The sequence below is a fragment of the Aphelocoma coerulescens genome, chromosome 2 (assembly GCF_041296385.1).
Source record: "Aphelocoma coerulescens isolate FSJ_1873_10779 chromosome 2, UR_Acoe_1.0, whole genome shotgun sequence".
In the NCBI taxonomy this organism is placed as follows: Eukaryota; Metazoa; Chordata; class Aves; order Passeriformes; family Corvidae; genus Aphelocoma; species Aphelocoma coerulescens.
Window position 1 is genome coordinate 156,841,204 of NC_091015.1, and position 16,459 is coordinate 156,857,662.

At 42.0% G+C, this 16,459-nt stretch overlaps 1 protein-coding gene across 14 annotated transcripts in view; it reads right to left on the reverse strand.

The window, feature by feature from the left end:
* Positions 1 to 16,459, reverse strand: part of MTSS1 (MTSS I-BAR domain containing 1) — a 133,011-nt gene that overhangs the window by 22,822 nt on the left and 93,730 nt on the right. For 7 of the 14 annotated variants that reach the window (XM_069005454.1, XM_069005453.1, XM_069005456.1 and 4 more), the window contains 4 exons: positions 11,983 to 12,067; positions 10,473 to 10,564; positions 8,670 to 8,744; positions 2,970 to 2,981 (listed from right to left, as the gene is read on the reverse strand). In XM_069005454.1, the coding sequence (XP_068861555.1) occupies positions 2,970 to 2,981; positions 8,670 to 8,744; positions 10,473 to 10,564; positions 11,983 to 12,067 (264 nt within the window). The remainder of the gene's footprint in view (positions 1 to 2,969; positions 2,982 to 8,669; positions 8,745 to 10,472; positions 10,565 to 11,982; positions 12,068 to 16,459) is intronic. The other 7 variants (XM_069005458.1, XM_069005467.1, XM_069005457.1 and 4 more) reach the window with 1 other exon arrangement.

Here is a 16,459-nt window from a genome sequence, read left to right on the forward strand (position 1 = left end):
GGCCAAAGCAAGTGTAAAACTGCACCACTCTCCAACATCCTCTGTACCTCTACAAAATTCCCATTTTACTTCTTCCAGTGAATCAGTACAGTAACAGACACACCACCTCCTCACCAGTATTTTCACAGACCTGTTTTTATACTCAGGGGCATTGGGGTAGTCTGTGAAAACACAGAAGCTGTCTTGGGTATAATTCAGAGCAGGAAACAAGCTCAGGTGAATCATTTAGATGAGGCTCTAAAGTCAGATGTTTACAGATGAATACAGCTCTCTCCTGGTGACTTCTCATAACTCATCTTTTAGGAGGAGGAAAGCTTTATCAACATCCTTTGAAAGCTCCACAATGCAGACATCAATCTAGCAAATTGTTTGAAAGTAGGCATAGCTCTTCCCACTCCCTGAATCACCAGCTGCACTCACCTCAGGAATTTGAGGGATGAGAACTCTCTGTCAGTTTCTTTTGCTAAGCAGAGCAGAGCATAACCCCCCTCGACAGCACTGCTACACCCAGAGAACACCAAAGGTGTGAAGGCCAACTGCTGACCACCTTTCTGCCTCAGCCACCTTGGGTCTCCACTGATTTGAATCTGCTACTTATCTCAGAAGGGAATATTGACCACGGGAGAGCAATGCAGTTCTTTTCCCCTTGAACCATAAGGAGAAGGTTAATTGGCCAAGGCAGTATTTCTGATTGCAGCATTTTTGCTGTGCTCGTAAGGCACACTTTCATAAGGAACATCAGCAAGTGATTATTTCCTCCAGCCCACATTCTCTGGCCTTTAGGTTATACATTCCAAAACACTTCCAAACCAACACAACTACCACAATGACATAAGATAGTTCCAGAACAGTCTTATCATGGAGCAGCTGTAAAAGTGCACCTGGAAGGACACTCCTACTCCAGCTGCAGGCAGGTTTGAGTGACCCACCACAGCAATCAGCAACAGCTGACTGATGTCAAAAGCATCCATTGTAGTCACAGGTTGCTGGTCTGCAACCAGCCAGACATGAACAGGATGTAGGGATGATTCTGCAGAGCATGTCTGGCTGCACCCAGAACAAGTCAACAACCTGAACACTGAAGAGGAGTTCAAATCCAGCCTTTCTCAAAGTGGAGCTCTGGTGATGCAGAGAGGAGCAGAAATGCAAGATCAGAAGTTGTGGACTGAATTCTCCAACAGCACCATGCTCCAACAGCCTGGTGACCTGCTGCTGGATACAGGCAAGTGAGAGCTAATCATGTGCAGGGAGCTGACCTGCTTCCCATCAAAAATAACATGAATCTGCTGCTACTTCAAGGACAGGCTTAATATGTTACCCTCAGAGCAGGTGCTTTACATCATTACCATGACATGCAAGGGCTTTAAAGGACCAACATGCAACAGAACTTGCATTTTAATTTTACAGTGTTTTGCGTGAATCCTGGCTGAAAGCCTCATACAATTCCTTAAATAACTATTGTTCAAAAAGAACTTTAGTAAAGGAAAAATATTAGGGAAAAAGTAAAGGCAAATCTAATTTTCAACCCAATTTCATGCCTGTATTTTGAAAGACAGTGTAAACTAGCAAAACTCTCAGCAACACCAAAGTAGAATAATTTTTAAATTCTCTCTGTGCAAGTCAGACTGGTGAAGCTATTGTTGTTATTGACAATGCAGTGCAGCAAATATTGGTGAAATTACTATTTTCCATGTTCTCACATAAAGACTTTTTTAAGCATCTGCACAGAACTTGAATATTCAATACTGGACACTTGACAGTGGCAGAATTTACACTGTATAAGACAATGCTGAGTACACCTCTACTTGTACAAACCAAAGCAGGCTCCAAGTCAGTCATTCCCAAACCACCTTCTTTACAAGAGCACACCTGCTTCAGCTGCCAGGATGAACAACTCCTTTAAGTTCTGCATAGTAAAGCTAACAAATTAACTGATATGGATCTGTGCTGAGAACAGAAGAATTCTGCCACCATTTATGGAAAGGTGAAAAACCTTGTAACTGGGATTTAACTTCTGACTCCTTCAGAAACCAAATACAAGCCTTTCTGTTGGCTACTGGAGATCTGAGTCAGCTGTTCATGTTCGAAAGTGCAAAGTTTTGACTTAACAGAAAAGCTACAAGTTGCCAAATGACATTTCTAGACTGAATGACAAACCAGGAAAACTACAATGTGTGGTTTCAAAAACTGGGGACAAGCGGCAGGCTCAACAAGGCCCAGCTCCAGGAGCCCAGCGGAGGTGCCTTGTTTGAGAGCTTCCCAATTTAATCAATCCAGGCTTCTCCCAAAGGCAACACCTACATCACTACACTTACAAGTGCAGGTATGAGTACTTTGCTCAGATTCAGAAACACCATGCTTCATTCACAATGAGATCTCAAGGCAGCCACTTTAAACTTGCAAAACAGCTGAAACAGCACCCCAACTTAAACATATTTGAGATGTGATCAGGCAACAGGAGATAACTGTGATGCTGAATTCCAACCCTTTCCCCAGCATGAAGTAAATATAGTGATTTCTTATCTATCAGGTAAGAAAGACGCATGCGATTTTCAGAAAAAAGGGAGTTTGGATCACAAGTTGCAAAGACCAACATTAAGGACTTTAGGCTCTAGACTTTAAAAGTCATATTAACAATAAGATACTCAATTATTTGAACATCACCTTGATGACATGCCTATTCCATTTAACTTCTCTCCCAACTGTGACAAGACTTATCTGTCCACGTTAATCCCTTTCTAAAATAAACCAGGTTTATCCACAATACTGGTTTTCTTCTTTTATAGTGTTCCAATTAGATACCAAAAGAAAATAAATCAAAAAATGGTTTGTTCATTAGGATTAGGCAATATTTTAGTTCCATTAGAAATTAAAGTCTAGGCAGTTAGTGGAGACCAGACACCATAAAAAGGCCACAGCAAGGGCTACAATAAACCAGCCACCAGGGTCACAGCATGGCACAGACTTACCCAGAGCCTCAGCTGTCAGGCAGGTGCGCATGGTGAGAAATTGCAGGACACAAAATTGACACAGAAAGGAAAATAAAAAAAGTCAAACTGGTATTCCAGCATTCCTAGAATTTAGACATTATCATCAGCGCCAAGACAAGAGTGAGCAGTTTGGACTAGACTATTTTGACTTCTTCTGTTGCTGATAAAGACAAACGCATTAGTTTTGCATCCCGGTGAGCTGTTGCAAATTAAACCCCTGGTTATTAACCATACAGTTTTACTTTAAGAGACTTAAACCAGTTTAGACTCCTCAGTGAGAACATGTTAACCTGTGCTTCAGAAAAAGTGCACAACACAGACAACCAGACCCTGGTCAAGTGGCACAAAGTTCATTCCCTTGAAGGGAAGAGGGAACTCAAACCTGTAGAACTCTAGGCGGGTGCTGTATGAATAACCACAGCACTTTTTGATGTCCTCTGCTGCAATTACATTAACAGATTGTTAATTAAATGAAAAGCTAATTGCTGATGCAATGTGGAAGAACATCAAAAAGATTAACTATGATACGTGTGTTTTTATTAAAAAAGTTTATGTAATAAAGTTTTGTAATAAAACTGGCTTGCTGTCAAAAAGAGGGGAACTACCAAGAGGCCTTCAAAACTCAAGGAATGAAAGTGAATCGAAGAAATGTCTTCAGTCAACAAGTTACCAACATGTATTCACTGCATTTTTATTAAGGAGAGCTTGCATTATAAGCTTGCAGGGAAAAAAGCCCCAAACAACAAAACACACCAAAAGCAGCCCTGCGGGCACCATGGCCTCATCCACACAGGATTTTTTCCCTGCAATAGATAAGGATAATTTGCTCATTAGCTTTCCTCCTTCTGAGCTGCATCTTATTGACTCAACAGTTTTGGCTCTCACTTCAGTAACTGTGCCACACTTGATCAATTTAGAGGAATGAGGCTCCCTCCTGGGGGAGGAAGGCTCTGGTCAGGGATTCTCCCTACCCAGCCTGTCACTACAGACGGGGAAAGTGCCACGTACAGAAAGAGTGCGAAGTGCTTGAATGAGAAGGTCAGCACTTGCTTTAGAACTGAGACATTCTTCAGTTATAATTACATTGAAGAGCTTTATGCTTTTTAATTTAGAGTCACGGGGTCTGAATGACCATCCTTGAGAGCAGTATAACAATATTACAAAGACCAGCAGATAACACAAAAACAGCTAAAAAGGCTCTAAAACACAAAGAGGTCATATCTTTGCTAACCAGGAGGAGGAAGAAAATGCACTTTTGGCAGTATTACAGTAAATTAATAATCATGTTCTACAGTAAAATAAAAATAATGTTCTATTATCTCAATTTCATTAGAATCACAGAACACTTTCCAAAACTGCTGCATACTCACAAGGAGAAACTGTCGGTTTGGTTACTCAACATTGATGGGACACAAGAAGAAATGTTGTACTGAATGTTAAGGGAACTCTGCAGAAATTTCTACACGTCTGACAGACTCAGTTTTCATATTAACATGTGTTATATGATTGGGAGCGTTACATTCAACAACTTCTTACATATCCACTTGGATTTAAACATTTTCCTCAAAGCTCACCCAGTGGCACATGAAGAACCTGAAAATGAAACCTACCAGTCATGTTATTATATGCAGAAGGGAAACCTGTCTATTTATTCATTAATAGCCAAGCTGAAATACAGAAAATAGACCAAACGTGCACTCTGGATTTTACACATACATTTAGATATATTTTAATTTAGTCACTTGATCCTTTTTTCTTCAAGAATCATGCACTTTGTTAACCTTGCCAAATGGTTACATGCAGAGCCACAGCTGCTGACTCTCTCCTGATTCAAGATAGCAACAACAGCTTCTAGCAGCTATGGATCCAGGTATGAGGCCCTGACTCAGCAGAAACCTAAACATGGAATTTATTTTAAGTATATGCATAATAATTCTGCTGAGTCAGGTTAGCTGGGCTGACTTCTGATGGCCAATGTTTGCCTTTAAACAAGGAGAAATTTAGAAGGTGTCTGCAATCCCATGCACTACACAACTTCATCTGTTCAGCAAGAGATAAGTTTCAATGCTGGGGTGGGCAACAAGCCCTAGGGGCCTGTTCCCCATGGGAACAAGGGTGTAAGGAGAATGATGAACCTTGAAGATCACCATAACACCTTCAGGGACTGCATGGATCTGGGAGGTGCACCAGGATCTTATTTAAGACTACACAGATTTAGCTTCAGGTGGATTTTTTTTTTTTGGATATTTAAAGACAACAAATAGAGTGAAAATTTTCTCTGTGAGGTCTTTTGAAATGTAAGACCTTCATTTCACAGTCATGTCACTTTATTAAAAATACCCTAGCAAACTTCCAGAAAGGACCCTAGACTTCCTTTTGTTTTGTTTGGAAAGCTTGGTGTTTTCCCCATCACTTCAAGCTTTGGAAACACTGTTATTGCAATTAACATACTTCGCAAACATAATTTCTAATACTTGATCTTAAATTCCCAGCCTGAACTTTCAACTTGGCCACATGATACGAGAACAAACAGACCACACACAAGCCACGGAAGAGGCAAACCCCCGTGTATTTGGCCCCTCAGAGCCAAGGTGGGGAGCCCAGCCTGCAGCACTCTTGCCAGGACAAGCCACACAGCCCACAACCCTCCTTCCTAAACGTCCTCAGGATGCAGACAAGGAGCAAGGAGCTGCTGTGCATGCTGCAGCATCAGCTGTGAGAGACAGCCTCTGCAGCCCAACATGACAGGGCCAGGGGACACCACTTCCATGACACGAATGAGAAAAGTGGAGGGTTGTATTTGTTTCCTTCTGCCCAAAACAGAAGAAAAGCACTTTCCTATAAGGTCAGATGGGAAATAGCAGAATAAGCCTAAAGGACCTTTTTAGTAGCATGCACAGTATTGAAGCAAATCCAGAATTCAGCAAACATCCTGCTTGCCCACAGATAATCATAAAGTTATTTCAAAAGTATTCTTACAAGTGCTAGGAAGGGGATGAATTGGTTGTTTTAGAGTTCCCATAGGTGAGTCAGTAACCTTACAGAAAAATCAAAGGGAAAGGTCCTGATTGAGGAAGAACAGAACAAAAAAAGTAAGTCTGAAAAACAGAGAAACAGGAGAGTTGAAGACACAGGAACACATTCATGCACTCAGCCACATGCCTGCCAGCACAGTTGTCCCATAGTTCAAACCTCATTTGTGTCCTAAAGCAGAATCACTTCTGCAGCTTTATCATGATTTTTTTATTCCGCAGTAGCAGCAAGAGCAACATACTTCACCCCACAGGACACTGAACAGATCTGTCAAGATGGGTACATACAAAAATATTTTCACAACAACATTTGACATTGCAGTCAGACCAAAGCTTTATTTCTTCAAGACAGGGATCAAAACAACAAAGAGGGGAAAAGGCATCTGCTCCTGTTTTTTTCTTCTACATTTAAGTGTTGTAGATAACTTGCAAGAAGGCAGGGAGACCCTCCTCCCACTTCCTGTCCACTCGTGCTGGGGCCAACAGCTTTGGGCATTCACACACACAGCCATATGAGCAAAGGCCTCCCTGCATCTCTCCTCCCCAGTAGACACGAGAACAAGTCTCAGCTCCTCAAAAATACTGCAGTTCCTGCTTTTCCCTGTACTGGCTACCTGTGAGTCCTCAGCTCTTCCACCTGCCCCATACACTCAAACCCCTCCTGACTCCTATTAGTTTTGTGATCTGGACCAAACACCATGAGTCTGACAGCAATTCCAAGGGGGACAGCACAGAAATAAAGCACCTTCACCACAACTCCAACAGAATATCCTAACAGCAAAATTAAGCAAGGGAATAACATTTAAAAAAAAACACAACAAAGCGTCAATCACATTATGACTGCTGTAATGATGGCAAAATGAGGCCTGTTCCACTCTTTGCTCAAGGATGTTTAATCCTGAAGGAGGACAAAACACCAGTTTCCTGACTCTCATCATGAGACTTGGCTCGTGTTTGAGGAGGGGGGTATGAAACTAGAAAATCCAAGGACCAAGTCTGCTTGCTTTAACCACTGCTGACAGATGCAGGTGGCATCTGCAGTATGAGAACAGTGGGTTCATTTTTTTCCAGTAGCTTTTAAGTACTTCTCCTTCCTCTTCACACTTTACAGAAAATGATGTCTCCTCCTTCAATACTGCAGACTGATTTACTGAACACTCAGAAGCAGGATAAAGAGGAGATGGAGCCAGACAGCTGTCAATCCATAGGAACACGCTAAAAAATGGCTCCTTCACAGATCCCAGACATCTACCCAAACCCTTCCATGCTTTTTTCGCAGTGCTCACCTACCATGCACTGACGGGTTGTTTGTACCACACAAGGACAAGAAGAAATAAGACTAGAAAAGGTGGGGAGACAGGAGGAGACATGGAAGGAATATCACAAACTCTCTAAACCTGTTGGTCTGAAGTCAGACATTTCATCACACAAAACGAGAAACATATTTATGCATCACCCAAAAATAAAATCTTATCTCAAAAAGTCACATTCCCCTAATGATCACCATTCTGATTTTGAACACTAAACTGACAGACACACAACCTACTGAGCTAAGCTCCCTCTTGCTGGCTTTCATCTCTTCTTTTCTCATCTCTTATCAAAAGTCAGCTAAAATTCAAGAGCACTTTTCCAGTCATGTGGCTTTCTACCAGTGTAATTATTGACTCACCTATTAGGAATGAAAGTTAGACAGCTCACCTGTTCTGGGTAACACACAATTTCAAAATTTCAAGAAACTCCCTACCCCAGCGTTTATTTTGCTTGTCCCTGGGTTCACAGTTTTCAGGCAGGAAGGGAAGGACAAGTTGCAACCTGCAGACTGAGAGCTGCTCAAACACTTCTGACCCAGCTGGGAAGAGCCCAGTGCAGGAGAGGGAACCAGGAAGTCTTTTGTACAAGCTCCCTATCATTCCAAAGCCTGGTGGGGTTTGCACGTGGCCAAGTAAAACTCTTAGTGATAGCAAAGCTGCAGCTAGCAGTGCTGCATGTTTCCATCGAAACAGTGATGAAACCCCTGTGACAAGGTGGTGGTGGGAGAGCAAAAGGGGCATAAGATACAGCTGCCAAAAGAAACAAACTGCCTTTCAGGAAAAGTCCCTTTCTCTTCTCACTCATCTTTAGTTTTCTATGATTGCCAAGTGCTCTCCCCCCAACAACAACCCATGCCATCTTCTCACACTCTGATCAATAAGGTAAGGTGTAGGAGATTACAGGCTGTTAAAAAAAAAGAAAAAAGAAGAAAAGTGGCAAAAAGGGAGAACAGTGAGAAGTGTTAATAGTTAGGGAACATTTACATAATGGCTTTTTTTATATTATTCCAAAAGGTTCTAGAAAATTTTATGAGTATCTGCACAAGTCATGTTAAGAGTATAAGTGTTCCTAAAAAGAAAAAGCTAGCAGTAAGGCTCTATTTTAAAACATGATTGACTTTGCACAAACAGTTTTAAGGCTTTTGTGTAAGAACATTACAGGCAGCTTCAGAACATGATTTAAATGACACATAGTAATTGTATCCTGGTACCCAAGTATGTACCAGGAATACATTAGAGTGGCAGAATTATTGCAGTAGAAAGTCCTATCACTGTTCAGTCTTTGTCAATGAGCACAGCTCAGAAGGTTGTTAACAGTAGAGTATGAAGCAAGTTACCTTTCTTTGCTTTCTTCTGCAGCTTCAGTGTATCAGACGATTTCTTTTTTATCTCTTGGCGGGCTTTTTTATATTCTAAAAAAGACACAATCTCTATTATCAATATAATCAATTTCAGAATGAATGTTTTTCACAGAAAAGGCTACATTTAAAGACGTTAGACTACAAACTTTCAGAGAACAGCTACTGTTAAACAAAGCAGCTTAGAACTCACATTTGGTAAAGCCTATACATTTGGCTTAATATAACATTTTAGGGTGTGAGCACATTCACATACTAAAATCTTTCCCAAATAAACAAAGCCTTTACAGAAATAACAACTGAGAACACAGTACAAAATCAGAGTGCTTTTCATTTCAGAGACTCATCCACTCTCAGGAATGGAAAACAGAGATGACAGGTTTCTCGAAACATCTGTGTTCAAAAAACAAGTATCCAGAAATGGCAAGGCTGAGAATATCCTGTGATCCCTCTCCAGCATGAGCGTCAGGCAGAGGAAGAGGGTGCTAAAACTCTGCCCAAGGAAGGGTCACATTGCCAGATCCTTCTGATGAAGTGGAGCACACTGCACTTGTCCTCATTTTCAGATGAGGTACAAATCCCAGGAGAATTAAAATCCCAGGACAAAATATTCAACTTCTAGTGCAGGAACACTAAAGGTACCAGATATGAAAACTCATACTTAAAATAAAAGATAAAAGGCATGTATGCATGTATATACATATACACGTACACTTTAACAAAGGAATCAGTGTTACTACTCTTCTGTAGATGGAAAAACAGAAGCAGATTGATGGCAGGCACAGGAGCTGTACCGAGGCCAACTGCACTCCCAACACCCAAGTCTGCCCAGCAAACTCTAAATCTCACTGCCACTTCGGCCTGGGTCACCCCTACCTGCATGACCCCATGTGATTCCCCTCCCCTGCTCACTACAGGCTTAACACTCTCTGCAGCACAAGGTAGGAAGTTTTTCAAGAGCTGCTGATTCAACTGCTTCTACCTGACCGCAGTAATAATGGGGGAAGAAAGAAATCCTCTTTTGGAGGTCAAGCCCACTCCTTCCCATCAGTTCTCACCCTCCCCAATATGCTGCTGCTTCTTTCAGATGTAACAAAAGTCTTAAATTTTCAAGGGTCAGTCAGTGGCAAACTGCAATCTGCTTTCAGTACCTGTGCTAGAAGGCCACCATTCCCAGTACAAATTTTACAAAGCCAAAGGCATCTACCAACATGCACCTGCTGTGCAAGACTTGGCTGCCTGCTGCTCATTCCCCCCAGGAAAGCCTCTGGAGCCATCATCACCACTGCAGCCCTGGGCATCCCATGTCCAACATCAGAGCTCTCCCATTCCCCAGCTGCACTTTCTGTATGGCATCAGGCATAAAATAACGATGCTCAGTGTCTTCAGGGCTGTGCAGTCTCTGGAGGATGCTATGGCTGAGGCATAACATGATCTTACAAGCTGCTATTAATGACACCCCAGGGCTCTGCAGGGATAGATGTGGCATCTCCAATCCTCAGCACATACAGGCAGAGTGGGCTAACAGAGTTAGACCCAGTCACTGCTTACCAGTCTAGAAAAACAACCCATCCCTGGGAGTCCTGCAAACTAAACCTTCAAAATGCATATGGGAAGGGTTAACACTTTGTTAAGCATTTTGGGAGAGGAGTGTTCTAAAAGAGAAAAACTGCTATACATATTTAAGCATGTCATTCAGTTCCCCAGTACAAACATAAAAAGAGGAAGAAAAACTGATATTACAATCTTACTCCTATTAACGAATTCTTCCTCCGTAACTACCTTTTGCATGGTCTTTATCCAGCTGATTGGCCACTTTCTTCCACTCTTCCATCTGTTCTTGAAGTGGGTTTATCAGACAGTCAATTAAAGCACTAATTTTGTTGAAAAAACACAAAGAGCAATCAAATCCTGCAGATGCCCCTATTCTTACAGAGAGAGCCAAGGTCAATACTGGAGTATTTTTATTTTTTGCTGTGACAGCTACCAGTGTCATAATGTAAATATCAGAACATAAAAATATTTACACTAGAGAAAGCAAAAGAAAGAAGTAGATTTTAAAAAAAATCAAAAATCCACATCACAAGATAACCAGAATTACAGAAGGTCAGGACACTGAGGAACAGAGTGTAAAGCAAAGGAGTGACCCGAAACAATTCAGTGTAAACAGATCCTACTCAACCATCACACAATTTAAATGGATACTCTGGAGACCAGAAAGGTTCATGCAGCCATGGAGATTATAAACTTAAATAGCACATGTATGTACACAAGAAGACAGAGCAGTTGTACAAGAGAACAAAATCCTGCCCACTGATGTGCCTCACCTCACATTGGTGGAGTCCATGATACAGAACCAGTCATTCTCCACTAATTAATGAGACTGGGATCAAACCATTTAAACAGCTAATTCTGTGGTAACTGGAGACTAAAATTGTCTCCTCACAACCAATTTCATAAACAACTTTACTTTAAAATAATCACAGAATTGTAACAGAATGTTTTGGATTGGAAGGGACCTTAAAGGTCATCTGGTTCCAGCCACCTTGCCATGGTCAAGGATATCTTCCACTAGACCAGGCTGCTTATAGCCCCATCCAACCTGGCTTTGAAAACTTCCAAGGATGGGGGAAAAAGGGAAAACAAAACAGGACATCAGGCAAGTGGTGAAGCATAGTTTCTGTTCCCCAAAGGCCAAATATAACTTTTAGGTCTGATTAAAAAAGGCACACATGCAAACTACTACTTACTACATAAGTAGGTTGTTTTTGTACAGCTCAGGTTTGACATGAGTTAATTCTCTCTCATTACCTCTACAGTCTAACTTCAATTTCAAAAACAGGATGAGAGAATTTGCATTTTGTATACTGCTCTGCTGAAGGTTTTTCTCTGAGCTGCAAGCTATTTGGGCTGTGCAGTAAGCTGAGGAAGCAGCACAACGCTGCTGCTGCTTGTTTAAAACTTAAGAGACAAAGCTTAAAGTCCTGAAACAAAGACAGGTCAGTTGGTCACATCAGCAGCCGCCTGCTCAGCACTGAGCAACAGGAACTGACAGTGAGAATCTGCAGCATTTAGAGGTGACTTGAGGTAAACTGGCCCAGCCCCATGAATGTGCAGTGAAACCCTGCATGGTCACAGCACTGAATGTGCTGCAGGGAGAAAACAACTCCTGCTCTCAGTGACATGGGCAGAAGCCACCAGAGAAGACAATGCTGGTGAACAGCTTTAGATGCTCCCCAGAAGCACATGAAGGAGGAACCTCCAGTGCTGGGCCAGGTACGGAGCCACTCACCTTGAGAACTGCCGGAGTTTGGACTCTATACTTCTGTGCCTCATACACATTCTGGTGAGAGCAGACCCAATCTCTCTGGTACCACCTGAAAAACAAAAAGGCAGGTGAGACCCCTGATGAGATTCCTGCCTGTGGTGTAGAGGCATAACAACCAGGATGGAGGTGCCAAGTCTTCCACAGCAATTGTAAAACAAAGTAATAGTAACTGTAGAATCAACCAGGCTATTAACAGGGCAGATCTAAGTGGTATCCGTCACCCCAGAAGAGACTGATTCCTGTTCACCTGGAGACCAGAATCAAGCAACCAAACACGATTAAAAAGACAGTTCTTCCAGGCAGCTTTCTGTGCCATGAGGCCCAAGCCTGTGGCAGAAGACTTGAAAGAAAAGGGGTTGAGATGTCAAAAGCCAAGCAGCACAGCTGTCAAGGGAGTGGGCATCTGTGAACAGATTATTTCCACATTCTACTAATAAACCTAGGGGATTCGATGCAACTTTCCCATCCCCAGATTCTTTAGGCCCAATGCCTCAAACGCGTTTTGCTGCTCCAGGGCCCGGTCCCGGCATGGCCAGCAGGTGGCGCCGTTCGCCGCCACCATGGCCCGTCCCACCGCTCCCAAGGGTTCCGCCGCTCCTCCCGAGCTTTCCCTTCTCACAACACACATCCCTTCCTTCCCCGCTTCAATCAGCACTACCAGCTCCGATCAGCCTATTAAATTTCCATATAAGTTGGTTTCGGTTAGCGTTAGTTTTGGTACTTGCTTAGTTCCCATTTGCAAATCAAATCTACTATTTCAGGATACAAACATCAACCTTCTTACGAACCATTTCCAAACTGCAGTGCTCTCTGGAACAGTGAATATATCAGCATCTATTTAAAAGTCTTATTTGATTATTAAAATAACCTTAGACTTGTATCATAGAGTAAAATTGCTCACGTAGAAAAAAAAAAATCTTCCTAAGAAACTGTAACATTTTGATTTTTTAAACATGGAAACAAGTCACCATCTTCGTGCATTCCCTCAGAATTAAGTCCTGTGCCCACGAAATGGCTCTGGAACAAAGACACCAAATAACTGGAACAAATTGTGGCTATTTGGTACTGTTCAAAAAGATAAACACAAAGCCCTTTGTCACTTGCCTGATTACTCATGTTTTTATAAGGAGCTTTTGAAATAATATTATTTGGTAACATCAAAGAGCTGTAGACTCATTGCATATAGGTGGGAAAAGCACACAGACTGCAGGCTGGGTCTGGACCCATCTCTTCTGGCGATGCTGCACTTGCACAAGCTGAGACAGACTCCAGTAACTCAAAAAAACAGTACAGAAGACGGGGAGAGGTGTAACAGAGAGAAAGCAAGTGGAGAAAGAGGACAACATCCACAAGAAAGAGTGGATCTCTGTCCCAAAACATGGACATTTTTCTCTGGATCCCCTACCAAATAAAAGTAATTTTATTTCAGAGCCTAATGTGACACAATTGCAATGGCAGAGAAGAACAAATGAACCAAGTCCCTGGCTGCCAGCAGAGCAATTCTGAATCAAGTTTAGGCAAAAGGTAGGTTTTTCAGGTTGAAAACTCATTGAAATGCTGGAATATTAAGGACCATTAATGGTTAAGTGACATTGCTTTCCTAAGTCTGTTATATGAAAAAAGGAAGGGTCGTATCAGAACAATAAGAAGGAAATGAGGCACCATGTGTTTGGGGAGACTAGGAAATAAGGGTCAGTTACTATTAATATTGAATTCCAAGGTAACAGAATTTTACCTGAAACACAATCAACCACAGTATAAACATATCCCCTCAACACATAATACAGATGGATGGGCAAGGTCAGCAGAACAGCCAAATGAAGTTCAGAGAAAAAAACCCACAAAATAACAAGCCACAACAGACTAAATTAAGCCTGGAATAAAGAGGTTTTTTCATGGAAATAAAACAAATGCAACTGGTTGGTGATGAGTGGGCTACTGGTTCTTCCCCACCTTTTGAAACGTCATGTTACCCATAAGTGTTTACAAGAATATCAAAGGATGAGGTGTTTATTTTGTTCTGCGAATGAAGACTACTCTAATGAAGTGAAGATAAAAGGAAAAGAAATGGTTTTGAGAATTTTTTTATGTCCCTTCTGGAAACAAGGTGTTGCAAAAGATGGGTTTAGGATTCTGCTCAGGAAAGAAGAAGGAGGGGTGCTGCTGAAAACTTTGGGAGGGCTGAGCCAGCACCTCTGCTTGGTCAGCATGGACCCAGGGAGGGGTGCAGGGAGTGGGTTGAGGCTGGCAAGGCTCACCAGACTGAACAAAGGTCAGTGTCAGCGCATCTTCTCCCACACCTGAATCCCACTGCTTCTCCTCAATGTATGAAGGACTCCAACAGCACTGGAGTTAAACAGAGCTTTACTTCCCTGTTGCCAACTATATTAACAGTCAAGAATACAAATGGTTCCTGAGAAAGCAAAAAAAAAAAATACAAGCCTCTCACCACTCCCTGATTTATTGAGCTGGAGGACCATGGCCATTACCAATGCATTCAGCTGTTCTTCCAGGAACACCCACAGTGTAAAGGGTTTATCTCAGCTTTCAGCAGGTTATTGTAAAGGCTGGTTCCCACCAGCAGAACTGCACTGATGCTCCTGTTTTCAAAGGGTTGGGTTCAGCTGGCTACACAAACTGGCAGAAGGGAATAATTTTGTACCACTGCAGTGGTTTGAAAATATCCAAATGTAACAAGGGATGGTAATTCGGATTTCTTTCATCCAATCTCAGCTGCAGTGAACATGACCAACATATGTTTTATATAAATTACAGTTTAATGAGCAGTTTACTCACAGCCGGAGCGGGCGGCCAACACGTGCGCTCTGCACACAGAGATGGACTTTACAAGCAGCATTAATGTGTGTGCAAGTCCTGGTACTGGCTATGCACCTGAGTAATCAAAATCTAGTAAAAGGTTTATTGCAGTGAATGCCACAGTCATACAAAACGTGCTTCAGCTTCCAAATTAATTTATGGTTTATCTTTTCAAAAACCTGCTCCGTAAGTGACCAATTGCCTACTGACTCAAGGACAGAGCCATGAGCCAGGTAGGCAGAAGATCAGTGGACACAATTTCTTTTTCAGTGCTATCAACCCACGGATGTGGTGGCAAAAAGAGCACCTGACAGAGAATATGCCGAATGCACTGTCTCTCTCCACACTTCACTTACAAGCAGGTCCCTGGAAAAAATCCCTGACATCCTACAGCAGCTGTAATTTCCCAAACAGAAATACCGAGGCCCCACTAGCAAACTTTTCACCAAACCACAAGTATGTTGGGTGGGTGACCTGGGCTCCATTCACTGCCCTACAGCTATGCAAGTCAAACTGCTGTGCCTTGGGCTCTCAGTTTATAAAATGAGGCCGTGAATTATCTGCTTCTCTGATGCACTATAATAATTCATCCATTAAGGCAAACAATGCCTGGGAACAGTTTGAAGTAATACTTTGAAACTGGAGACGAGAGGTGTATTCATCAGAATTCCCACTCAGAGAAAGTGGCTTAACAAAATGCTCCTGTTGAATTTGATTAGAAAGTGGGTGATAACATCAGCCTTATTTCTCGTAAGTAAAAGGCAACTCTCCTTCACTCTCACCTTCCCTGCTTTTCCCTTTCCTGCCTAAGCCTGTAAAAGACCACAAACTTTTTTCATGTGAGATAATTAAACAGAAGTCTGTGGACCATGACACTACAATGAGTCCACTATAAAGGCATAAATGATTTCTTTCGATGCTTGCTTGTCATTCAGCATCATAGAGAGACAACAGGGAGAGACTGTAGGAAAGAGACTCAATTGTTTTATGGGAGTCATTATGTTTGTATTTAGTGATGATCATATACCAAGGAAATGATTATTTGATGAAATGTGCAGCTGTACAACTGCATGGCCTCTATATACTCAAAACAACTCACTACAATCAACCTCTTATCTTCCTCTTCTCAGTTCACTGTTGAGCAACCCCAGCAGGCTCAGAAGATGCTGCCTTTCAGGAAGTGCCTTTAAGGTTCCAACTTATTAACAAGTTCATATTTTATCTTCAAGGGCATAGTTCAAATGTGCAAGCCACTTACCTCTTTCTCAAAAGGGAGAGAATGATGAAAAATGAGTGTAATATTTTTGTAATTTCAAAGTTATCAGAAGAGGCTTCAAGCAGGAGCAGAATGGAGGCTGGATTATTAAATGCAGTTCTGAACATGGAGGCTATGACAAATGACTAACAGTAGGACATTTTAAGTTAATGGCCATTACTCAACCCTTATCCAAACTCATGCTGCTAGAAGAGCAAGCAGTTTCCATCACTGATTACCTGGGGCACGGACCTTGATCTTGCCAAACTTTTTATGTGGATGTCTCCATGAAACTCAAGGATGATGGGATCAGTTCCAGGGTGTTACAGCAGACAGAGAAAAAAGGACAGATTTGCTTAGAAGTGACTA